The 27807-nt window shown below is 41.0% G+C and overlaps 1 protein-coding gene across 1 annotated transcript; it reads left to right on the top strand.

The window, feature by feature from the left end:
• Positions 1–22: 22 nt before the first annotated feature.
• Positions 23–24427, top strand: LOC130922087 (immunoglobulin-like and fibronectin type III domain-containing protein 1; the record flags this gene model as incomplete). The annotated part of the gene is made up of 21 exons (XM_057846602.1): positions 23–44; positions 2674–2796; positions 2867–3006; positions 3121–3220; positions 3347–3392; positions 3463–3658; positions 3732–3845; positions 6224–6386; positions 6471–6743; positions 8267–8620; positions 8742–8866; positions 9000–9141; positions 9244–9537; positions 9607–9906; positions 9984–10160; positions 10217–10345; positions 12735–13043; positions 16583–16668; positions 16745–16937; positions 17014–17310; positions 24096–24427. Coding segments are annotated over 21 exons (3915 nt in total), but the record flags the coding sequence as incomplete, so codon positions are not given.
• Positions 24428–27807: the final 3380 nt, after the last annotated feature.

The following is a 27807-nucleotide window of genomic DNA, read 5'->3' as shown; positions in this document are numbered from 1 at the left end:
CCTGTCTGCGGGGCGAGGGCGGTGGGGAGCGTGCTGTAAGTCATGTGAGTGACAACACCAAATGCTGCTAAATGCATTTTAACTACATATACAATAGGAAAATATCACACACTGAGAATCTATGACAGAAACTATGGTAAATTTTCAACTCTTTTTTGTGTTGTCAGATGACAACTGCCATTCATTTCGTTGATTTAGTCTCCCAAGACACGTTTTCAGCGCGCAATCGTGACGTCATCGTTATGAAAAAAATGTTCGTTGATTAAATATTTTTGTTATCGTCATCGTTGACGAAAAAACACTGCATGGAAGCCATCACTTCGCAGTGTGCGTCTTATTGTCTAGGATGAAACCTGAATACCTATCTATGACATGTCCTGTCATAGTTCCACAGCTGTCACCCGGGGATTTTTCTCCACCTTTCGCTTTAGGTATCACACAGCAGTTGCAGACAGTAGCCTCTTTCTACCATGCCCAGGTAGTGTTTCTACTGTACCTTTAGCTTTAAACTTGCGGAATACAACTCCTAGCAAAAAGTATGACATCACCAGTCTCGGACGAGCACTCACTAAGACATTTTATTATGTAGAACAAACTCAGATAAAAAGCTAAAAAAATGAATTAGTACAAAAAGTGTAACTCCTTGGCATTCAGAAAAAGAAATGAATAAAAACATTGTGGTGGTCAGTAAATGTTACTTTTGTAGAGTAAGTGCGGGGAAATATAGAACTACTCCATTCTGAAGAAGAAAAAAAAAGTGGAATCGCTCCATTTTGAATAGAAAATACAGACACACCCAATCAATTTCTTTTCCTTAATTGGGCCCCTGCCTCAGATTAGATCTGCTCGTTAGTCAGCAGTTAAAAACTGTGCAGTTATCACACCTTGGAGGGCTGCTGGACCAAGTGGATTCACAAGAATCATGGCTCCAACAAGAGAGATGTCTCTTGAGACCAAGGAAAGGTTTTTTTTAAACTTCTTGAAGAAGGTAACGCTACACGTATGGTTGCCAAAGATGTGGGCCGTTCGCAGTCAGCTGTATCAAAAAATCTGGACCAGTTACAAACAGCATGGCAAGGTTGTTAATGTTAAGTGTACTGGTAGACCGAGGAAGACATCCAAACATCATGACAAACAACTAAAGGCCATATGTCTTGAAAACAGAAGATGTACAACAAGACAAATGAAGAAAAAATGGGAGGAAGCTGACGTCAAGGTATGTGACAGAACTGTGCAAAATCGGCTTAACCAGGAAATGGGATTTTCATGCAGGAAAGCTAAAAGAAAACCATCATTGACACTTAAACAGAAAAGAACAAGACTGCAAAGGGCTAAGGAGAGGCAATTGTGGACTATAAATGACTTAAGGAAGGTTATTTTCTTTGATGAGTCAAGAATCTGCATTGGACAAGGTGATGATGCTGGAACTTTTGTTTGGTGCCCTTCCAGTGAGACTTACAAAGATGACTGCCTGAAGAAAACATAAAAATTCCCTCAGTCCATGATGATATGGGGCTGCATGTCAGGCAAAGACACTGGGGAGATGGCTGTGGTTAAATCTTCAATAAATGCACAAGTTTACATTGAAATTTTAGACAGCTTTCTTATCCCTTCAAGAAAGACTCATCCAGTCAACGTCATGGCCTGCAAATAGCCCAGATCTCAATCCTATTGAAAACCTGTGGTGGAAATTGAAAAAAAAATGGTCCACAGCAAGGCTCTGACCTGCAAGGATGACCTGGCAACTGCAATCAAAGAGAGTTGGCACCAAATTGATGTTGAATACTCATCAAGTCCATGCTTCAGAGACTGCAAGCTGTCATAAAAGCCAGAGGTGGTGCAACTAAATACTAGAGATGTGTTTTGATTGTTATTTCTTTGTTTGTTTCTCATGATTCCATATATTTTTCCTCAGAATATATTTATTTCCCTGCTCTTATTCTATAAAAGTAACATTTACTGACCACCACAATGTTTTTTATTCATTTCTTTTAGTGTTTCTGAATGCCAAGGAGTTGCACTTTCGAACTAATTCATTATTTTTTCAAGCTTTTTATCCGAGTTTGTTCTGCATAATAAAATGAGTGAGTGCTCGTCCGAGACTGGTGATTCCATACTTTTTGCCAGGGGTTGTAGGCTCCCAATTGTGTCTCTTGAAATTTTACTTTTGTTATCCTTTATATGTATATCCTTGCTTATAAATTGAAATGACCTCCTCTCTGAACTTTTTTGACCATTCCTTGGACTTGCATCATGTTGTCAAGATGTCATTAACTGCCAAGAAGAGCCATTTGTCACAGTCCTTTTAAATCTGCTTAATTGCTGCACATCAGGGTTCCGTTCCCCGTTTCACAACACCTAATGGAAACCTTTGTTCTTAAGAGTGGTGGACTAGGGGGTGGGTGAATAATTTTGTCAACGAGGTAATCACAGAAAGGCCATTTATAGGAATATTCCCAAAATATTTTTGTTATTTCAGTTGTATGATAATGTCTATTTGACATGTCATTATTAGATGTGATTATAAACAAGATGAAAAATGAATGTCAAACTTGCAAAAACACATCCACTGTGGGGGTTAAATAATTTTTAACACAACTGTAGCTTAGCTAAATATCAATAAGCTTACAATACTATCAAACGATGTACATAATATTCTTCTTTACCTTTTAGTGGCCATTACAAGGAGGTCAAGAATTCATGGAGTTACGATAACTCAGGTTGTCCAGCAAGTTCCGCAAGGAAAATCAACACCTGACTTCACCCGGAAACCAATGGCAATGACCGTCCACGAAGGTTAAAAAAAAAAAAAGCAATTTAAAACAGCAAACAGAACTGTATCACATTCTGTTTATCTATTCCTAAGGGAGAAGAGCTTTTTTCAAAGCAATCGTCAGTGGCGAGCCAACACCGAATGTCACATGGGGGCGAAACAAGGGGGATGTCAATAACACAGAGAAGTACAAAATTAGATATGATGAAAAAGCCAAGGAGCATGTCCTTGAGGTGAGATTTGAAAGCACAGACCCTGCAACATGTTGTTTTTAAAAGGCAGATAATTACACAAAATGGTGTTTATAGTGCCACATAATCTACACTAATGATGCACTCTGTGTGTAGATACCGATAGCAAAAGCTGACCTTGCCGACACTTACAAATGCTTTGCCACCAATGAATATGGAACGGCTGTTTGCTCTGCCACCCTCAATATCATTAAAGGTGAGAAACAGTCTTTCTTTACAGTACAGACGATTCAGCAGTTATCAAAACGAAACTTATATTAATACAGTGATTGGCTATAGTTTGGTACTTTTTAAACGTTACATTTCCATGGTTTTCTCTCAGCAAAGGAGGAAGCGCCACAGGATTTCAGAGCTATGCTCAAGAAAACGTAAGTTTAAAGCAAAGATTCATCGTGAACACTAAACTGTGTTAAACTTTTTTTTCTTGCTGATGTTCAGTGTTGTCGTCACCAAGAAAAAACAATTGCCACCGAAGAAAGAAGGAGAGCTTGACCCTAAACTTTGGGAAGTGCTCCTCACCGCACCAAAGAAAGACTATCAAAGAATATGCTTGGACTTTGGTGTTACAGACTTCCGATGGTTGCTGAAGAGACTGAATCAGATGAAAAAGGAAAGAGCTGACGAACAGGCAAAAGTATTGCCTTCTTTCAATACTTCGCCAGTGTCTATTGTCACACTGTTCAATAGGCGTTTCTTTTCATCTCAAGGTTGTTGAAGATCTCGGGAACGTGAAACAAATTGAATTGAAACCAAACGGAAAAGCAGAATTCAGCCTCAACATGTCTTTACTGGATCCTAACACCTCTATTTACCTGTACAAGGTACTGATGTCACAATACTAAAATTCTTAATTCATAGGTTTATCCCTTGTAGACATCCAATCTATTTGAACTGGAGGGTGGCAGTGAATGAACCTCTGTTCATTCACTTTCAGCCCTTGAATAGTCGACTTTCTCTTTTAACAGGTTTTTTAGATTCTCTTAAAATGAACAGAAGATGGCGACACACAATTCAAGAGCAAAATAAAAAAAGAAAGCAATAATTATCCAAGCTAAATGCTAGGGATGTACCAAAAGTTCTTCGCCGAAAACCAAATATTGGAAACACTTGGCCGAATTTTTTATTTCATTAAAAAAAGAATATATAATTATTTTCCAGGTAATGCCCTTAGCCTTGGCTTTCTTTCTTTTTATTTTAACAATCAGACGGAAATAAAAATATGGTTTCTTCTCACAAGTACGCGAATATCCCCCAAAGTGTTCTACGACCCCTGAGGCTCGAGAAATTTTGTTTGATAGGTGCAGATTCTGAAAACCTTTTGAGAGGGTGCGTTCCTAGCAGAAGTGAGCATTTTGTAGCAAACTCTGAACGCGTTCTAAGTTAGAGATTCCAGCGTCGTCCAGGGGTCGCGTTAACCGAATATTTTCCGTCGTTGACCGGTTTTTAAAAACGGTGACGGAAAAAACTGAAGTCCGTCCGTCATTTTGACAGGTTACAATTCACACCCCAGACCACAGGGTGGCGAGTGAGCATATTAATTAGCTATTGTCTCTCTTAATGCATGACGTCGTTGGCTATTCTGTCAGAATATTGTAGCGTCACCGGGGTCTGGCGGCGGCACCGTGATTGACACATCAACGCGAGGTTCTTATTGGTGAACCCGGTGTGCCAGTGCGTCATCCAATTGGTGGACTAGATTGCCGACTGTGTATAGACCCCAATCACATGACGTCACAACTCCGCCCCCCCGACTGGAGCCGCCATATTGTGTGTCAGCTCGTCGTGTTTACACATTACCGCTATGTACATGCCTCCTATTACGGCGTGTTTTTCTGCACGTTAACATTAATAATCAAAATGGTGAAGGCGTGTGTGGCGGTTAGTTGCAGTAACAGAGAAGATAGACGGAGAGACTTGAAGTTCTACAGTATTCTGAGAGACCCGAAGAGGAGAGCGAGATGGACTGCTGTAATTCGACAAGAAATCTAGGCACCAAACGATCACCATAGACTATGTAGTAGTCATTTTATATCTGGTAAGATGCATTTAATATATATTTAGAAGATTTTGGACTGACAACCACAATTAAGATCATTGTGTGACATTGGTGATTGGGGTCTATATAGTTGCCTCTTTTTCTTTGGGGGCGGAGTTGTTGTTTTGTTGGTGTTGTTGGCGGTAAGCAGAGTAAAAAGAGGGAGAAAAATACCACGACTTCCGTGTCTAATTTTTCGCCGCCAAGCAAGCATTACAATATTAAAAATGAATGAAAACTAAATACTATTGAATATGTCATCATTATCATTTTAAAAATTTAAGTGATGGGTAAAAATAGATTATGACCGGATTTTTATGACCCTGTCAGTCAAAATGACAGACAATGAAAATGTCTAGCGCAACCTCTGGCGTCGTCATAGCATTCTGTTCGGTGGATGTCACGGGGCCGTCACGGCCGACGAAACCTTGACAAATGTGCTTTCTTGTAAGTTTGGGACACTCGAAAAATGGTTCTCATGCCTCCAGTTGCTAAGCTAAATGAGATCTCCATATGTATCTGTCTTGTGTCTTATCTTTCCATTCCAACAATAATTTACAGAAAAATATGGCATATTTTATAGATGGTTTGAATTGCGATTAATTATGATTAATTAATTTTTAAGCTGTGATTAACTCGACTAAAAATTTTAATCGTTTGACAGCCCAAAATATAATATAATATAATATAATATAATAACACTATTAATTAAATAGATAATAACCAAATAACCCTCTCTGGGTTCTTCACAGAAAAAAGCCAGGAAATAAATAACACTATTGAGAAAAAAAAAGAAAAATGTTCAGGGGGCCGGACCAAATGTGGTGGTGGGCCGTATCCGGCCCGCGGGCCGTAGTTTGGGGACCCCTGCTGTAAGGGCACTCCATCAGATTTACTAGTGGAAGTTCCCTGCTCATCTGTACATGGGGGAAAAATACAAAGTACAAACAATAAATTTCTATACCCTTATCATATCTTAGAGGAGGATCGCTCATTTTGCAAATAAGTGAGTAACGATATTTTTACAATCAAATATCATATTCGGATACACATTTCAGTACTGAAACTTGTATACATTTCACAACCCTAGTACAAGATTAGTACATTAAATTCACAAAAATAGCGCAATTACTGTGTTTTACCACTTGGCCTTTGCTCGACAAGGACGGTACGGCAATTCCATATGGAAACAATGGAAACTCAAAGCACAGTCTGCAGAAGCGTGGAAACAATTATTGTTTCACCATCAAAGATCCCCAGCCAGAAGATGCCGGTTTGTATCAGGTTGATGTTGGCGAGACAAACGTCCTTACGACCGACTTCCAAGGTAAGCAATTCCCATTGTACAGATTATCTAGAAAGAAAAATGGTTTTCTGTCTAAACTTCCTCCACCTGCTCCTTTTCCTATAGTTCCTGATGTGGAGTTTGTAGACAAGATTAGTAACGTGAAGGCCTTGGAAAACAAAGACGCCTCTTTTCAATGTGTTCTGTCAACACCAATCAACAGAATAAATTGGTCAACACCAGATTCTTCGCTTGAACATGGCGAGAAATATGAGATGAACACCTCAGAAGACAAAATGACACATACTCTAACAATTAAAAATTGTGAAACGACTGATAATGGAGCATATTATGCAATTGCTGGCATTGCGGCATGCAGTGCATCTCTCTCAGTGGAAGGTAGGTAATTTGTTTATGATAAATACTTCCATATCTACGGCCACTATCACATTATAAGATTAGTGCTGCTACGATGAATCGATTAACTCGAGTAATTCGATTGGAAAAAAGATTTGAATTAAATTTTGCTGCTTCGAGTATTCCTTTAATTAAAGTGGCATTGTTATGGTTTGTTTTGTAAGTGTTTGCCTTTAGTTTTATTGATTTGGGTGGATACACTGCCCTCTAGTAGCAACAGTGAATTTGACATTACTCATTTCACGTGGCTGAATCCAGCTGCTCCCTGTTAAGACCAACATAAGCTAAGTTTTTGTTTGAGCTCATGTTTTTTTAATGCATTCATAATTTAGTTTTGTAGATATATTTGGCGTTTTTTGTGGGAATATGTGTTTGAACGATAAGCATTGTTAAAAAAATTACCACTTTATAGCATTTAAGCTAGCGGACTTTTGCTGTGTAAGTTAGCCAAATGTTCTTTTGTTGTACCTAGATCATTATTTATTTTTTATACCGTTTGCGGCTCAGCTCAGGTATTTTAATTTTTTATGTTCCCTATCCACTTGCTCCATTATTCGAACTAACTACGGTAATTTTCGCACAATAAGGCGCACCTGACTATAAGCCCCCACCCACCAAATTTGACACGAAAAAAAAAACATTTGTTCATAAATAAGCCGCACTGGACAATAACCTGCAGCTGTCCCCACTGTATTATGGGATATTTACACCAAAAGATATCAACCAGCTTTGAACCAATTGGCTGCAAAGCTTCATTGCTTAAAGACGCTTCATTTGGCCATCACTGTTCTCTTGGGGGAGACAGTCAACCTCTGCTGCCACCTACTGTCAACAATTTTTTCGTCCAACATGCCTCCTAGCATGCATTGCAGCGCTACAGATGTAAATAACTAATCAGAATTCATGTTCTGTGCTAATTATATCTTCAGTTACTGTTCTAGCTGTTTCATTAATTGCTAGTTAAGGAATTTGGCAACACTTTATTTGACAGTGCAGTATAAGACTGTCATAAGACGATCATGATTATGACATGACACTGCCATGAGCATTAATAAATGCTAAGGACAGATGTCACTTGGTGTCATCCAGCAAATGATCTCCCTTTTGAATGGATGTGAAAGATCCAAGCTGGACATATATGGAGTTAGGATGAGACTTAAGGACATCAGTCATAAGCATTCATTAATGCCCATGATAATGTCATGTCATAATTATGACGGTCTAATCGCAGTCTTATGACGCCACTGTCAAATAATGTGTTACCTATTAACCTAAATAAATCAACAAATAGGCCGCACTGTACTATAAGCCAAAGGATTCAAAACGAAGGGAAAAAGTAGCAGCTTATAGTCCGAAAATTACGGTAGTTCATCGATTAATCGTCTCCTAAAATAATCAATAGCTGCAGCCATTGATCAGATCGTGAAAACTAGTTTAAAAAAATATGGCTGATGAATGAAAATGTCATGATAACCCTGACAAAATCTGTTTCAATTTTAATTTAGCCGATCCAAACGCCCATAAAGGTCCAAAGGACGAAAAAGCCAAGCCTCAGAATGACCAAGCTAAATTGGCTTTGGAGCAGAAGCCACAAATGGAGATAGAAGACACAGACAAAAATGGAGGACAAAATGAGTCTTGCGGGAAGATCAGCTCTGGAGAAGGTGATGAAACTACAGCTAAGACTGATATAACCAAGGGTGATGGCGCTGATGACGTCTGGGAAACTGTTGTGAGCCATGGTGAGGGAAAAGGCGAGAATAAAAACCTCCTGGGAGGTGGAGAAGATGAAAGTCAGAAAGTTGATGCAGGCAGAAGGCGATTGCAAGCAGGCCTAGCAGTCTCCAAAGCAACAAAAGGTTAAGACATTTTTCTTTGACAATCTTATTCTGTGCCATACTCTGGTGATATGTCGAAGATTCTATCAACTATGTTCTTACAATCATTCTGATTTAGTTCTCCTGCTTCCTACATTTATAGATGAAGGTGTTCAGTTTGTCAGCGGGCTGTCAGATACCACCGTTATTACTGAAGGACAGGCAGAGCTATGCTGCAAATTAAGCAATGAGAACTCGGAGGGAAGATGGTACAAGAATGGAAAACTGGTGAGCAATCGTCCATTAATATTGAATAAATAAATATTTAAATACCTTTACAGGAATATAAAAGCGTCTTCATCAACAAAGCAAACAACCGCTGCTTGTAAGGACTGAGAATAATGAGTTTTCATCCGACCAGCTCACCAAAAAGGATGGGGTCAGGATTGTCAAAGATGGAGCCTATCATAAATTTATAATTGACTGCTGCAAAAGTGAGGATGTGGGTGTGTATCGCTTTGAGTCAGATGGACGTAAATCGGAAGCCACGTTGAATATTCAAGGTTAGAATTAAAGAGAACCCACAACTTTATCCTTTTTTTGAGTGGGATTAAAGACCATAATTGTGTATTTACTCAAAGCTTTCTTTACCCGTCAAACTCAAGATCCACCAAAGATTGATGCCAGCTCTCTTGGAGAATTCGGAAAACCAGTAATTGTGAGAGCAGGCGAGACTGCTGAATGGAACCTTCAATTTTCGGGTGGACAACCGACAACCATTCAATGGAATAAGGACAACGATGAGCTTTTCCCTGCCCTCAATGTGAAGATTGAAAAATCAGCCACTAAGAGCAAACTACGCCTTTTAAAATGCCAAAGGAAGGACAGTGGTGAAGTCAGAATAAAAATAAAGAATGAATTTGGTACAATAGAAGCAATTTCCAAACTCATAGTCTTGGGTGAGTCGAAAGGGCCTCTTTCTAACAACATTTGAGGTTGTGTTAACACAATAATGATTCCATCTACAGACAAACCCACACCACCGCAAGGACCCGTTGACATTATGGAGAGTGCTGTGACATCTATTGAGTTCAAGTGGAAACCGCCAAAGGATAATGGTGGATGTCCAGTCACTAACTACATTATAGAACGCCAGCAGGTTGGTCGTAACAAATGGTCCAGTCTTGGGGAGATCAGTGGCAGCAGTACGTTCTACAAAGATTGCGATGTGGACCCTGGAAGAAAATACTGCTATCGGATCAGAGCAAGAAATTTAGAAGGTGTTAGTGACTACCTTCAGACAGAAGACATACCGGCCGGAGTGTTACGTGAGCCTATAATTTGGGTTTTGCCAACCATTGTGACCAGTTAAACTTCAAGAACATTTTTTTAAATTTAAAACTAGGTTATCCGGGAACCCCTTCAGCACCGAAAGTGGTCAGTGCCTCTAAAGAGTGCATTATTCTGGCGTGGAGTGCTCCAAGTGACACCGGAGGGACCAAAATAATGGGCTATAATTTGGAAAAAAGGAAAAAAGGCACAAATTACTGGAGCCTTGTAAACCAAGGAGGACCAATAAAGGGTATGCCACTTATTTAATGGGCTACAACAGGCCAATAATAAAGCTTTTCTCCCTAGACTCCAAGTGTGAGGTGAAAGACTTATTTGAAGGGGCTGAATATGAATTCAGGGTGTCGGCAATCAACCTATCTGGTCCCGGGGATCCAAGCATGCCTTGTGACACTGTAATCGCCAGAGATCCCATGAGTATGCTTATTCCATGTGACACACACGGCTTTTAAAGTGCGTACGACAGGAGAAAAGAAGTCTTAAATAGCATTATTATGTGAATTAGAATCATATTTTGAGACGGTTCGACTATATACAACAATTTGGCAAAGTGCAGATGACAAGAAATTATCTAGCCACACCTACCATTATAGGGCTCTAGAGTCCCCAACAGGTGGATGACGTCGTGGTGGTTTCAATGGTTTCATCTGATTTACAATTCAGCCCATTTAGGGGGAATTATTCATAACGGGGAAAATGCTACGAAGAGAGACGCAAAATGTCATTGTTTCAGTCTCTCTACTCCAATATTTTTAAAGGATATTCTTTTTATCCAATTATTTTTCCCAATTGCTACATAAATGGTATGGTCATGACAAATAAGTCTTGTGCTAAGTGGAATATGAAATAATAAAAATGTATTTATTCAGTACGACATGGCAAAATTACTCCAGAATGGTCAAAACCGTCGACTTCACCTTTACTGTCGCACCTCCCGAATGATATTGTATGCCACCGTAGTTGGTCAGGTTTTTATCATTTCCCTGCCCCCCGGCTTCGGAGAATGTAAACAAACCAAGAGGCGTGACAGCTAGCCGATATGCTAGCCCGAACCGAGTGATGTTTCAAAGTCTTCGAAGCGAAAAATCACACAAAACTAGCCGGGGTCATGTCACACTGTGGCGGGGTTGTCGATTGTCTTTGCTGGTCGGCAACCCGCCTGGCGGAGAGCAAATTACAGCTCGTTCCCCTGCTACTACGGATAGCAGAGCTCGCCTAGCCTGGTACTTCAGACTCACTGCTGTTCCAGCTATTGAGTCTAGCCACAATTAAGCGGATAAAATTTCCAGGGCGGAGCAAACCACAGCAAACAGACAGCGGAGTGGACCAATCAGCGATGGGCGGGACGAGGGACTTGTAAAGTAAAGTAAACATACAAGGAGAGCGGAGTTTATTCAACATGGCTAGCACGAGACAGACTGTTATCAGTGACTTGTGTCGATGTGTTTTTGGTAATTTAAAACTGATTTTACCGTGGACTGGAACATATTCTCGGCTCTCCTGTTCGCCATCTGTGTTGTTGTGGAGACGACTTCCGACGCGGAAGAGTGACGTTGCTCGTTAAGAACACGTCACGCAAATAAACAAATCTGATTTGTCAATTGATTTTGTACTTGCTTGAGAGGCCGTTAATGGGCTGGGTCCCAGACTATTCTCTCAGTGTTTGAAAAACACAGAACAGTCTGGCCGTGCCAGGCAAGAGCTCGCCGGGGAAGCAGCTGGAGAATATCGTCTGACAAACCGGCCGACGTCCAAGGAACGCGTAGCTGCCACATGGTCAACACGAATATAATGAAAAATAATGATTTACTACGGCGACGACGTAAACAGAGAGCGTCGTGCCGTTGTTGTGCAGCTAACATGACAGAATGTGTCTGGAGTGAGGAGATCTTTTCTACATGCCCATCAATGATTAAACGTAAGTAAATAGTCCTTTATTTAAAGAATATTTGTAGTGTTTACTTTGTAATCATTGTATTCGCGGCCATTTTTAACACAAAGTTATAATTTCTGATCGGGTGGAAAATTTGACTGAACACCGTTTGCAGTGTTTACTTTGTAATCGCTGTATTCGCGGCCATTTTTAACACAAAGTTACAATTTCTGATCGGGTGGAAAATTTGCCAGAACACCGGGCACATGAAGAGGGCAATAAGCAGAGTATAGTACTCTCCAGGCAGGGGGGATCTGCGACAAGCCGCTGGCGAACAAAGAGCGTGTCAGCCACAAAATGCAAGCCACCTACATATTAAAATGATCCCAGCATTTGACATAATACAAAACGCGATGTTTACTCACTTCCTCCTAAGTCCAATGGTCCCACAGTAGGAAGGCTTGTTTTGGCTAATATCCACAGGTGAATGGGAACCTTTTGAAACCCCAAAAAGGCTCACATGCCTCTCCCTGCAGCAACATTTTTCTGTAGCCGTTTGGCTGGCGTGATGCAAAAAAATAAACAAATTAATCCAAATTAATCAGCTGAATCCTTAGTCCTTCTCATACAACAGTACGGCTGGATAGTGAAGAGGACTCCCTCTACCGTACACGTCACAGCACTCTTTTTCTCAACTCAAGACTTGAGCCAGAAGTCACTCATTTTAATGGCGCGGGATTCAAAAATATAATATATAAAACGATCACGTCCACACACATCCAAGTGGTCCATTTCATTTAACAGCATAAAACACTGCGTGAAATATGACATATACATGCTTTGTGGTGTCATACGCACTTTAAAGATGCAGCCCTACTTTTGAGCTATGTATGTTGCTTACAGTCTCATTCCCTTACATTATTGTCATTTCAGAACCTCCAGGGAAAGTCACAGATCTCAGAGTAACGTCGAGCGACTACACAACCTTGTCGCTAGCTTGGACTAAACCCAAGGAAGTGAAAGGGTTGCAGGATGAAGCGCAGGGTTACTACGTAGAGATCAGACCTGTAACGAGCCCTGAATGGACCCGATGTAATGCCATACCAATTATTCCCACTACTTACACTGTGAGGGGTTTAAAGGCCATGGCCGCTTACTGGATTAGAGTAGTGGCTACCAATTATGGAGGTGATGGAGAACCTCAAGGCTTTGACAGTCACATTACGGCCATGCCCCCTCCTGGTAAGAAAGCATTTGATGGATGACATTAGCCCCTCTCACATACACCTGAACACTGTTTAAATCCCGGGATTTAAAAGGGGCAGCCCTTGTATGTGAAAGCAATTGTCCGGGTTGACTGACACGGAGATGACACGGACATTTACTGAGTCGCGTCTTAGTATAATGTCCGGGACTTTCCCGGGAAGCCGTGTGCGTGGAAGCAGGCGTTAAATTTCTGGGTCACAGCACGATGGCTGATGACGTAAATATCATGGCAGGCCGATCGTCACTTTTCTTTGCTGTAAGACAAAAAGCGGTAAACAAACCATTGCAATTATCAACATAGCTAGCTAAAAATAGGTAAATTAAACTGAAAACATAACAAAATTAAATTGCTACTGGATTGTAGAGCTGAGGAAGAGAGTCCATTGTCCATCTTTGGAAAGGTGTGGTTTATTTTGTTGTCAATGTTCAGGACTGTGGAACCAAGGTTGTACCTCAAAGCAGAAAACAATAGAGGGAAGTGTTCAAGGGTTTATTAAATACAAACAAAAATACACTCAATCACCAAAAAAGGGGAATAACACAATGGGTCCGTGACAGTAGGTCGACATGAATCAATAATATTAACCTAAGCGGTAGGCAGAGAGCCAATAAGACAACAAAACAAATACACTCAAATATTAGCACAACGTGGGGGATTTCAAAACAAGGGCAGCAGACGAACAAGCTAGCAATAGGGGTTTGCCATCTTAGGCACCCCACGATTCGATTCGATTACGATTCAGGGTGCTATGATTCGATTATTGAACGATGATCACGGTATTGACGATTATCACAGCTATCACGATTATCGATGCATCGTACATTACTAATTAATAAAGTAGCCAAACAAATTCATGTCCATTATTTATTAAAAATAGCCTAATGATTCAACCGGAACGATGAAAACATGCCTATACAACAAAAAGCTGCTCCAGTACTTATTTCTCAACATGCCTATACAAAACAAGATGCTCTTTTTCACAAGAAGGTGTAAAAACATTTGCTGTACTTATTTCTCTCAACAATACAATAAAATTTACACTGGTGGAATGAATTCCACATTTTCTGGAAACAAAGTGTCTTTAGAAATAAAACTTTTTTTAACCAATATACTTTGTTTTCACAGATTTCTGTACAATTTCTGTTTGTAGTGTTACTTCTGCACTTAATCCTGGTTTTACACGTGCATCTGGAATAACTTTTGTACACCACCAAACAACGAGCAACTTGACATGGAAATACAAGTCGCTAATTAGCATAGCGCTCGGCGTTAACTAGTAACATCTTAAAAAAAAACACAATAAAGGCTAAACAGTACAAGAGGGTTTGTGTACTCACCTCTGATAGACGGACACGGGACTTAGCAAAATACTAGGGACTTTTTTCAATAAACACGACTTGAACCTACTGCTGAACAACTGAAAGACAAGGAGCAACGAACTATCTCTCTTCCCCTCTCGCTTGAAAAAATAAGTTGCGCGTAGAAGCGAGACCGCCGGGTCCCTGCCTGTCTCATACACAAATGTATTTTCCACACTTTTGAAAAGGAGTAAATCTCTTGCTCAGTAACCGGCAGCATCCATCATCCGGGCGGCAGACGTGTCTTGAATTTCGTTCCGCTACAAGCCGCTGCCATAAAGTTATAAGGGAAAATCATCGTTTTTGAACATTTACAGTAATCATCACGTGTCGCATTGCAATGCATCTAATAATCGATCATTTGGCACTCCCTTACTAGCAAATGCATGTAATTTGGGAGTAGAAGGTGTTGAATGGTGCCCAGCAAGTTAATACAGTGTATCATAAAACTGAGTACACACCTCGCATTTCTGCAGATATTTAAGTATATCTTTTCATGGGACAACACTGACAAAATGACACTTTGACACAATGAAAAGTAGTCTGTGTGCCGCTGATATAATAGAATTAATTTATTTTCCCCTCAAAATAACTTAAAATATAGCCATTAATATCTAAACCCCGGCAACAAAAGTGAGTACACCCCTTTGAAAAAACGTACATCCCTAAATGTCCAAATTGAGTACTGCTTGTCATTTTCCCTCCAAAATGTCATGTGACTCATTATAGGAGTGCTGTCGGCATTGCTGCAGAGATTGAAGAGGTGGAGGGGGGGGGGGGGGGTCATTCCTACCACCATGCTTGACTGTAGGCATGACACACTTATCTTTGTACTCCTTACCTGGTCGCCGTCACACATGCTTGAGACCATCGGAACCAAACAAATTAATCTTCGTCTCATCAGACCATTCAGTAATCCATGTGCTTTGTTGACATGTCTTCAGCAAACTGTTTGCGGGCTTTCTTGTGTACCGTCTTCAGAAGATGCTTCCTCCTGGGGTGACAGCTATGCACACCAATTTGATGTAGAGTACGGCGTATGGTCTGAGCACTAACAGGCTGACCCACCACCTCTTCAATCTCTGCAGCAATGCTGACAGCACTCCTGTAACGAGACACATGACATTTTAGAGGGAAAATGACAAGCAGTACTCAATTTGGACATTTAGTGATGTACGTAGTTTCTAAGGGGTGTACTCACTTTTGTTGTCAGGGGTTTAGATATTAATGGCTATCTTTTGAGGTATTTTGAGGGGAAAATAAATTAACTATTATATAAGCTGCACACAGACAACTTTTCATTAAGTCAAAGTGTCATTTTGTCAGTGTTGTCCCATGAAAAGATATACGTAAATATCTGCAGAAATGCGAGGGGTGTACTTACATTTGTGATACACTGTATCTCGGCACCCTTCTCTTGGATCGACAGGGCTTAAATATAGTCTTGATGATTTTGAATTGGCTGCAGTTACGACGTCGGGAACGCTCCCACAACCAGCTCTGTAACAAAACACTATCTGACCAACAGAATGTGACAGCCGATGCTGACCAAAAATGATGTAATGTCCGGGTTATAAAATCGCGCCAACAGCCCTCCTTGCACAGAGATCGCCAGTGGGCAACATGGGACAAGTGAGTGAAAGTGTCCAACCGGCGTCATTCCCGGGACATCTCTCTATGCGTGAAAGCAATGATGCGAGTAAATCCCGCGTCACCTTACACGGGAATTTACCGGGATATTTGTGTGAAAGGGACTATTGACTTCCTATGAAAGTCTACCCACAGCCAAGAGAGAGTGATATGCACTATAAATTGTCAGAAATTATTAATTCAGGTTTTCCAATATCACTGCACGGTTGGTGGCATAATTATCAATCATTTAAAATACCAATTCAGGTAGAAGGTTGATAAAGTATCTTAGGTTGAAATTTGACAGAATGACAATTTTGCTGTAAAGAAAATTAATTCTGTTCCAGCTGTGTGTTGAATCATTTCCATTTTCCAGCACAGTGTGGTTCAAATGAGGTCCAAATCGCTGCACATACAAGATTACAAAAAACTGACTATAAAACAAACTTTTGTCATAAAAAGGATTTTATACGAGGATAATATTACTTTAACCAATATGAATTTATTTATTCTTTTTTCCCGTTAAGTGCGGCCAAAGTTCAAAGACCGCAACATGAAGAGCTTCGTAGTCGTGAGATCGGGAAACACCGTGCGCCTCAACATCCCCTTTGAGGTAATGTAAAATAATCCATACTTACAGCGCCTTTTTAACATTACGTGGATTATAATAGGCTATGTTGGACAAACAGGCATCACCCTTTCCTGAGGTCTCCTGGTTGAAAGATGGTATTTTAGTACCTAAGCACGTAACAGTCACCAACTCTGATAAAGCGTCTCAAATCTTGATCCCCACATCTGAGCGCACCGACTCTGGAGTCTACACCGTGATCGTCAAGAATCTCGTAGGTCAAGAAAGCTTCAACATTGAAATTAGAGTAACAGGTAAATGTGTTAGCATAACCGGCCAACAGTTTAATTCACAAATGTGGATTTCTTTACTAATTGAGTAAAATCTTAGATGACCCTAAGCCTCCAGGTCCAGTGGAGCTGGAGCAGAACGTCCCAGGAACAGTCACGTTGTCCTGGGCGCCCTCTCCAGACGAGATGAAGGATGACAGGCTGCATTATGTCATTTCCAAGCGGGATTCCTTCAAGCCAACATGGAGGACAGTGGCAGAAAATATCTTCAACAACAGGTTTACTGTTGTGGACATTGTGCCCGGGCGGCAATATCACTTCAGGGTGTATGCTAAAAATGACATAGGCCTGTCCATGCCATCCGTATCACCAGGGTTCGAAACTAAGAGGGACAGAGGTAAATCGCTGAAATTGATATACGTTCCAATTAGTATTGCACCGATGCTGATACTAGTATCAGAACGGGCACCGATACAGCATTAAAATGCAGGCATCAGTATCAGCTAGAAGTAAAGCTGGCCATCAATTTCAAACGCCGTCAAAACAGAATCAGAAAAATGTTTTTTGAGCTTAGGACTTAAGTATTCTGGTAAGTGTTGTTGAATTTGGTCAATTAGCGATTACATTTTCGATGTATTGGCCTATACTTTAAATTGTGGATAAATTTACATGTTATACCAGCCAGGAATTGAAGTTTTGTGAACAGACATTGACATGAGTGTCTACAACAAAATTAGCCTTGTTAAAAAGTAAGAAAATCATTTAACCTGTCATTATTCACTTAAATACAGGGGTGAAAGTGGGCCAGAACGGTCAGGAACGCAGTTCCGGTATAAGATTCAGGGCAGGAACGCAGTTCCGGGATAAGATTCAGGCCGGAAATCTGTTCCGGTACACGGTGCTTTGATTCCAAAAATATGCTAAGCTGCCGCACATGCATTTAATCTCCAAGAAGAAAACAATCTACCCTCATCAGATTTACATACACAAGTGTTAACAACAAGCATAATAAAGTGCTTGTTTAGATAATCCGTTTCCACCGATATTATTTATTTTATTCCACGGACGGCATGGAGGTTTCCCCAGCTGCTGCAGTTATATGAGTCTGATGATGATGAGTCACATCAATGTGCGAATGAACGCTGCAAAGCAAAACGCCTGGACTCATTTATCTGTTCAATTGGCTGACATACTGACATGTGATCAGCAGAGATGGTCAGCTCTGATTGGTTCAAATGTGCATGTTCTCTGGAACAGCAAAAAAATAGAAGTTTGTTGAATTGATGTGACAAAAAAAGGCAATGCAACAGAAAAATCAGAAAATCTTTAAGAGCAAGGAAAGAGTTGAGGAGGCTTATTTATCATATTTAGTTTTATTTGCTCTGATGGGGAGGTTCAGAACATCTTAGCTGTCAATGTGCACTTTGGACATATATTTGTTTATTTATGTTAGGCTACTTATTCATTTCCTTATGATTTAAAAAAAGTCAATGTTTGAGTGATATTCAAAATATATTCTATATCACTCTGCATAATATAAGTCATTTGTACTTGTTTTTCTGAATGTATGTTACGTATATCTTTATTATTATTATTATTATTTTTTTTTTTTTTAAAGCAAAATTAAATGTTTACATTAACTTCAATTTTAATATACATCCTATGTTCTTAAGTCGTTAAAATTGAGATTTGGCATTTAGTATGTGAGAAAATAAGGGAAAATATAAATTAGGAGATGGAGGTTGGGGTTATTGCTGTTTTTGTTAACTTTTATTTTGCAAGTCATTGAAAAAAAAACAATTTTAAATGAAAATCAGTTTTTTATGTATTATAGAAATAACTGCATTTCAATTGTTTTAGGAGGTTAGACCCCCCCCCCCCCCAAAAAAAAAAAAAAAAAAAGAAACAAACAAAATTTCTGGCTCCGTGGCGACCTTCACGTCCGGGAGTTCCTGCAACCCCTGCTTAAATATGATCATAAATCTGTCAGTTTCCCCTCACTTCCTAGATAAAGGTAGAGACCCCCTTCAGTGCGTCGTTATCCAATCCATTCCACTTGTTCAGTGGTTCTTAACCTTGCTAAAGGTACCGAACCTAAAAGTTTCACATATGAATGCCCCGAACGCTTCGGAATAAGATAATTAAGCAATATTTTTCCAAGTTAGAAACCGGTCAAAATTTGACACTGCCTATTGGTCTGTTGTATTCCATCTAGTGACGGGATCTGTCGTTCACTTGAGTAAACGAATCCATTCCGGTTCGTTCAGTAAAAAGATTCGTTCAAACAAATCGTTCAACGAATCGTTCGCCCCCCTCATCTCCCTCCCCGCCCAAACAAATCGTTCGGTTACTGAACGGGAAGTGACGTTGCCGAACGAATCACCAAAGACCGCTTCGCAGTATAACTGAACGGGAAGTGACATTCTTGGTTCCTGCCTCTCTTGCACACAGGCACCACTCGTCGTAGTTTCAGAAATGAGTGACAGGCGGTATCATTCTGCTTTCACAGACAGCCTCGTCTCCCTCCTGCTGCTGCAAAAGCGAGGGAGAACTTTCGCGTCGTCTGTCCTAGTTCTATGGGCTCAAAGTCATGCCTCGTGCTTGCATTTCGATTTAGGACACGGTTTAACATTTTCCTTTTGTGGGGGGAGTGGGGGTTTGGGGTCGGGGGCACACGGACTTTTTTTAGCATGATCTTGATCACATATGCTACCAGCCAACGCAGCATGCTTGCTGTCACGAAAATAAATCGAAAGTTTAATTTCTAAATATGGAACGACCAACACATCATATTTACCTCTCGCTCTGTTGTATTTTTGTTTTTATGCTCATCACTATTATTTTAGGTCACTATTGTTAAAACTGAAGTGTAAATAGCTAGTTGTCAAATGTGCTGCTCTGAAATAAAAACAATACTACATTTTGATATTCGACAGTTTAATTGCAAATCAGTATTAAGATGATCGTATTGAATTTTTGCACTGGTATTAACAAATAAAATAATCCGGTCAGCTCCCCTGTCGCCCCCTCATCTCAGATTGTCAAATGCTGACGAGAAATAATTGTTTGCTCTTTACGATGTTGCCTTTCTACTCTCATTAGTCTGTTAAGAAAAATGTAGACATATTGCGACATCTCCCGTGTCCGCGTGCGTTGTTTTTGAGTAGCACATGATGGACATAATTTGTCAAATCAACACCCGACACGCTGACACGAAAAAAAAAAAAAAAAAAACAGTCGGAAAAAATTGACATGTATATACAGTTTCATTGCAAATCAGTATTATGGTGATAATACTAAATATTTTTTCTGTGCGCATATGAGGTAAATAACGCTGCCATGAAGCCTCCATATAGTGACAGTTCTCTGCCCCCTTCACTGCCGTGAGTGCCGTCACGCGACCGCAGCTCACTTTTGCTTGCCTCGTAGCACTAGCTACCCGTGTTTTTTTATTTATTTATTTTTAGCTACCCGTGTTTTAACTACTGCAAATTTGATAGTATGTTGTCAGTCATAGGTAGTCCCGAGTCTGTTGAGAAAAGTAGTACACTAAACCATGCTCGCTAGATTTGTGTGGTGTTTTGTCTGTTTGAGCAGCATTTGATAGGCTCCACGTTAACAAATATGTGACAAAGTCATTTCCTTTCATTTTATGACTCGTTCACCGCATAGTCATTACTGGAAAGTCAAGTTAGCAGCAAGCTAGGTCAGGCACTGGAGGACCGAATCACTTAACGGGAAGTGACAAAACTCAGTCTTTCCCCCCTGCCTGCACGCTGGCTGCTTATTGGCCACACGTGGAAATGAGTGACAGACGCCTTGATTCTGTTTCCGCTCCCTCCCCTGCCCGCGATGAGGCTGGCGTCTGATTGGTCGTGTGCGATGTCAGAAGACGCTGCCGCTTGCTCAATGCCCTCCCACGCAGCGAACAAGCGCCACCAACTTCATAGAATGAATCAGTGCAGATGGTGATTAGTTCGGTCTCGTTCACCCAAACAATTCGTTCAAAAAGACCGAATCGTTCGCGACCGATACAACACTAATTCCATCATACCAAGTGCGAGTGAACCTTCCACTGAGCAAACCTCATATCAGATCGAAGACTAGCAGGTAGAAGAAATGGATTAAGCCTGTAAATTGGGGGCAAACCAATCCAAAACCTGGTCTGAAAAGCCACTTTGCCGAAACTTTAATCAGCGTAGGAAAATAGGGCTCTGTGTTTCTTTATCTTCGCTGAACCCAGGTTGAGAACCACTGCAAATTCAAATAGAGAAAGCCCACACCTCTGAAAATCCAATCCACGTTTTCCCTGTGACCTTGCTTACAGTCGGGACGGCAGTGTGTGTGTACCTCTGACAAACACAGAGCAGAGCATGAATAGATAGTTTTCAACTAGCAATAATCGCGCCTCGGATGGATGAAGGATGGACATAAGAAAGTTTTTCAAGAAAATGAGAGTTTATCATTGCTAGTAGTAACAGTTAGCTCCAGACCCCAGCTAACAGCAGAAAGTCCCATGTAATTGATAAACCAAACGCTTTGTGTTTGAAAAATAAAAATCTGGCTTGCACACTACAGACAATATCTGCGCACGTACTGCCTTTGTTGTTTTACGGTCAAGCGTTACATCCCAGCTCTAAAATAACGCTGCTACTTAGCTGCTGTTAGCTAGTTAGTCTGAAATGCATTGTGAAGGTGCTAGTAGAGTTAACTGTGCACATAACTCGTGTGTGTGTGTGCGCATATACACTCACCAGCCATTTTATTAGGTACACCATGCTAGTAAAGGGTTGGACCCCCTTTTGCCTTCAGAACTGCCTCAATTCTTCGTGGCATAAATTCAACAAAGTACTGGAAGCATTCCTCAGAGAGTTTGGTCCATATTGACATGATGGCATCACACAGTTGGTGCAGATTTGTCGGCTGCACATCCATGATGTGAATCTCCCGTTCCACCACATCCCAAAGATGCTCTATTGGATTGAGATCTGGTGACTGTGGAGGCCATTTGAGTACAGTGAACTCATTGTCATGTTCAAGAAACTAGTCTGAGTTGATTCCAGCTTTATGACATGGCGCATTATCCTGCTGAAAGTAGCCATCAGAAGTTGGGTACTTTGTGGTCATATAGGGATGGACATGGTCAGCAACAATACTCAGGTAGGCTGTGGCGTTCCAACGATGCTCAATTGGTACCAAGGGGCCCAAAGAATGCCAAGAAAATATTCCCCACACCATTACACCACCACCACCAGCCTGAACCGTTGATACAAGGCAGGATGGATCCATGCTTTCAAGTTGTTGACGCCAAATTCTGACCCTACCATCTGAATGTCGCAGCAAAAATCGAGACTCGTCAGACCAGGCAACGTTTTTCCAATCTTCTATTGTCCAATTTCGATGAGCTTGTGCAACTTGTAGCCTCAGTTTCCTGTTCTTAGTTGAAAGGAGTGGCACCCGGGGTGGTCTTCTGCTGTAGCCCATCTGCCTCAAAGTTCGACGTACTGTGCGTTCAGAGATGCTCTTCTGCCTACCTTGGTTGTAACGGGTGGTTATTTGAGTCACTGTTGCCTTTCTATCAGCTCGAACAGGTCTGGCCTTTCTCCTCTGACCTCTGGCATCAACAAGGCATTTCCGCCCACAGAACTGGCGCTCACTTGATATTTTTTCTTTTTCGGACCATTCTCTGTAAACCCTAGAGATGGTTGTGCGTTAAAATCCCAGTAGTTCAGCAGTTTCTGAAATACTCAGACCAGCCCTTCTGGCACCAACAACCATGCCACGTTCAAAGTCACTTAAATCACCTTTTTTCCCCCATACTGATGCTCGGTTTGAACTGCAGGAGATTGTCTTAAACCATGTCTACATGCCTAAATGCACTGAGTTGCCGCCATGTGATTGGCTGATTAGAAATTAAGTGTTCAAGAGCAGTTGGACAGGTGTACCTAATAAAGTGGCCGGTGAGTGTATATTTATATACAGTGGTACCTCTACATACGAAGTTAATTCGTTCCAGGACCTTGTTTGTAAGTCGAAATGGTCGTATGTCGAGCAGGATTTTACCATAAGAATTCATTATAATCCCATTAATTTGTTCCACAGCCCAAAAATCTACACTAAATCCTTGATAAATACAGCTGGTACTATTACAAATGGCAATTACACATAGCCAAACAAATCAATTATAAATTAAAATCAAAATTATAATAATGATAATAATTCCTCTAATAATGTAACGAATCAGGTTCTAATGTGGCGGACGTTTTTTTTCTGTACCTGAACACACCGCGTGACTGACGTGACTGAGAGAGCCGTGCAGTTGGGAATTTACTTTCGTTTTCAATGTTTTCTTGAGAGCACCGTCAACTGCAGCAGACAGCGTTTTTCTTTGGTTAAGTTCTGAAATAAATGATAAAAACACTGACGAAGCTGGCGATTTCTTTGACGATGTTACCACAATAATAATTGTCAACTTAACTTATAAAGACTCGCGAACGGTGGTCGGAGGAGGACCGTGGAGATGTATTGTTGAGCAGGTTCACAGATGCACACCCACGCTCATATTTTTCCATCATTTCCATCTTCATTTCAATGGTAAGCATCACCTTTTTCCTTGTTTCACCACCTGTACCAGCCTTAAAACCTGTATTGATTTCTCTCAGAAGAAAATCAGCCGTGCGTCCGTCTGCGGTGCTGTCATGTGGTCGTATTTCGAGCATGTCCTCTGGTGTAGAAACAAATGGCGAGTAAAATTTTACGTCGGATGTCGAAAAGATTGTGTGTTGAAGCGATCGTATGTCGAGGTACTACTGTATATATAAATTATCAGTCTTTGTTGGCGGTTTGTGAAGTTTTGTGCTATGTTCACCTACATCCTGTTTAACTCCTGGGGGCTAAGCCCCCTCTGTTCTTAAAACGTGACGCCCCTGGTGCACAGGTTACTTAGAAAGTGAGTGAGTCAGTACTAAAAGGGGGGGGGGGGGGTGTATGTTTACAAAAAATGTCGTATCGGTACAGTATCGGCATCGGCGGATACCACACAGCCGGGTATCAGTGCAACAGTTCCAATACCGTAGAGCTTGATCATTCCTCTGAATAGTTTTCCTGTTTTGCTGTCTTATATAAATACATATATTGACGCTTTAACGTAACATTCGTTAATGTTTTTTCTCTCGGCTACAGAAAAATTCACGGTCAAAGAACCACCGAGAAAATCTGTTGATTTATCGTCAGCGCCGTCTTTCATCACACCACTGAAACGCCACATGCCTCCAGAAGGCTATGAATGTCACATGAGCTGCGCAGTCAAGGGCGACCCGGCGCCCCGCGTGGCCTGGTACCACGATGGCGTGGATCTGAACGTCAACAGCAACTACTACATCACCAACGTGTGTGGAGTCTGCTCCTTGCTCATTCTGAGGGTTGGCGCTAAAGATGGCGGCATATACAAAGTTGTGGTGGAGAATTACCTGGGGTCGGCCGAGTGCTCCATGACGCTGAACGTTAGAGGGTAATGTCATGAACTTCATTGTGAAACACAACTACTGGTCCAGCAAAACCTGCACTTCACAGTGACTGTTTTGAGTTTTTTCATGTTTGGTAGAGATCTGCTAACATCCTCAAACTAATTGGGAGTCAACTTCAGACGTGTGTTGCTTTCAAAATAAAGGTCACTTTTGGGAAATTTGAGTTGTTTCATCAGAAATTTGAGTTTTTTTCTATTTAAAACATATAATTGCGTTTTAAATCACCATATATCCTCTTTTCTGACATTGATGCCATCACTTGTCCTCCTATAACAAATACAAATTTTATTTTGAAACCCAGGCGCCGACCGACCAAGAGGTTTTATTTCTCAATTAACACAACAATTATATATACAAACAAAAACAGGGTCTTGATATTATTTAGAAAGAAACCAAATATACAACACTCTACCAGGGCTGTGCGGAGACCAACGGAGGGGCAAGTGCTCATAGATAAAAAGGGGCACATGAACAAAAATGTAATACACTTTACAACAACATAAGTTCCAGTTTAACTAGCTTTACAGTATAATTGGCTGTGACAGAATTGGGGGGGGGGGGGGGGGGGGGATAGAAATCAACACTGTCATCAACACTTTCTGGCTAAGACTCAGTCCGTCTTTGCCTCTTCCCTTCCTTCAACCTCTACGTCAAAACTTCCTTACTCAACTTGTTGTTCATCTGAGAACAAGCCAAATTAGATGTTCACTGAGCCACCATCAGCAGTTTTTTTTCAAAACTATTATTTAATTATAAGAGAACTTAAAGATGTGTACCTGTCTAGATAACAGTTTGAAGAGAACAGACAAATATGGTCGCCTATAGACCCCACTCACCAACGTCACACAATGACGTGTCGCTGTATCCGGCCACCATATTGTCCGTCATTGTCTATCCGTAATCTCAGTGGTTTCAATTTGTCGTGCAATTTATAGTGCAATTCATGGAAGCCCCGGTGCTTTCAGACGCTGTAAACTCATTGGATGCGTTGCATAAAAGGCGTTATGTGGAAAAGCTTCAGTCTATCCATTCGCCAGATCCATATTTGATGCCTAAATCTATATTTTTCGACCCGCTGTCTTCACCATCTCTGCCTGACATCTGCTACCCTGATATCTACAACTATCTTGTCCACAGAAACTCAGCCTATTCTCACGAAACTTTGAAAAACTTTAAGAGCAGCACTCTAAGCAACATTACCCCGTGTGACCCTTTACTTTCAATTTTCTAAAATGGCAAACAATCAATGAAAAAGAAAAGTTGACTGCGATGGCCTACGCTTCAAGGATAGGTGGATATTGGACTATTTCTTCAATACAATACGCAACAACTGTGTCTGCCTCATTTGCAAAGAGACAGTCGCTGTTTTCAAAGAGTTCGATGTGACGCGAAATTACCAAACAAGACACGCTGACATGTACGACAACATTACAAGGAAGATACGCAGCGAGAAATTATAGCAACTTGAAGCTAGTTTAATTTCACAGCAGCAGTATTTCGCAAGAGCCCGAGTGTCGAAAGAGAACGCCACAAAGGCGAGATTGTTGAAATTATGAATTTAAAAAAATAATAATAATAAAGCAAATGTGACACACATAAGGGCTTGCTAAAAATTGTTTAAATATATTGTTCTACGTAAATCAGCCAAGGTAGCCCCCCCATTTTTACCACACCAAATCTGGCCCCCTTTGCAAAAAGTTTGGACACCCCTGTTTAACTGATGATCCGTAGACGAGGCCAGCTTCTTTCACTTGTTACCAGCTAAATATTATTCAAAAAATAATGATGGTGGAAGAAATAAGCATCTTGAATTTGAAGCTGTATGTTGTCGGCGATTAGCCTAGCAATGATCTTAATCGTGGTTGTCAGCCCAAAACCCTCTAAATATATATTAAATACATCTTACCAGGTATAAAATGACTACTGCATAGTCTGTGGTGATCGTTTGGTGCCCAGTTTTCTCATCGAATTGCAGCAGTCCATCTCGCTCTCCTCTCAGTGTCTCTCGGAATACGGTAGAACTTCAAGTCTCTCCGTCTATCTTCTCTGTTACTGCAACCAACCGCCACACACGCCTTCACCATTTTGATTATTAATGTTAACGAGCAGAAAAACACGCCTTAATAGGAGGAATTTACGTAGCGGTAATGCGTAAACACGACGAGCTGACGGACAATATGGCGGGAGGCGTGGTTGTGACGTCATGTGAGTAGGGTCTATAGAGACACGGGTCGAAATAGCTTTGGTGCGGGGGGGGTAAGTAATTATTAAAATAGAAATCTATAGAAGAGAAAATGACATACTGTAAGTGTGTAAGAATTTTCACTACAGTATTTGCTCGAACACGATTTTATAGGGTAACACTATATTTGTTTTCAACCACCAGATGTCCTCAGACTCCTCACCACACACCCAGGTCACAGAGGAACAGCGTGCAGGGGGAGGGTGGTGGGTAGTTTATGCACCGGTTTAGCGCCACACTGACGGCTTTTAAATTTTTTAGGTGTTTTCGGTGTTCAAGTAATGTACTCGGTGGCATGCCTACACAGTCGGCCAACACACACATACGCACACACAAAAAAAAAAAAAAAACAGTAGAAAGGGGCACTTTCGGCATGTAAGGGCAAAGTAGCAGGTGCTCAAGCACCCTCTGCACGTGCCTGCTCTATACCACAATTTACAAAATCCTAATTTTCATTAAACGGAAGGAGCAAAATTTTTCTAAAAGCTTATTCGTGTAAACTGTTTTTATTGAGATATTTAACCCTTTAACACCGAACGTGTCGGCAGCGACGCGTTTACGCATATCGTCTTTGAAGCTTCGTCACGCTGTAATTACATCACCCACGTGCTGCTGGTTGGTCTCGTTTGAAAGTGTGGAAGTTGATGTCCACACCAGTTTTTATTTGAAGTCAATCGGCCATGAAAAACGGGAGATAATGTCATTTGAATTTTATAGTTTTATTGCACTCATAAATATACATTAAAACGCTGCATGGACCCTGTATCCATATCCATATTGTCATCATTTCTTGTCCTTTTTCAAAAGCGAAAGCTGCACAAAATGATACTTATCCCAAGAGTCGTTGTGATGTCAGGAAGGACGAACCGAATGTGATCATTTTTAATAAATTTCCGAGCGAGGCGCCAACTATTGAAAGGGAGGCATGCGAAGCAAGCAGCGGCCGGTGTCGTGCCGAAAAATGCACAACACCGGTGTTCGGCAGAACAGGTGTTCGGCCATTCCTTACTACGCGGCGAAACGTCCTACACAATGCTCAGGGCGCTTGTTGGAAGCGGCGAGTACTCACTATTTTTGTTTTTATTTAGTTATTTAGAACCTTTTCACAGCCTCAAAGATACTTTTT

This window comes from Corythoichthys intestinalis, chromosome 9, assembly GCF_030265065.1.
Source record: "Corythoichthys intestinalis isolate RoL2023-P3 chromosome 9, ASM3026506v1, whole genome shotgun sequence".
Classification (NCBI taxonomy): Eukaryota; Metazoa; Chordata; class Actinopteri; order Syngnathiformes; family Syngnathidae; genus Corythoichthys; species Corythoichthys intestinalis.
The sequence above is the reverse complement of the archived record's forward strand: the minus strand, read 5'-3'. Positions and strand labels throughout refer to the sequence as shown.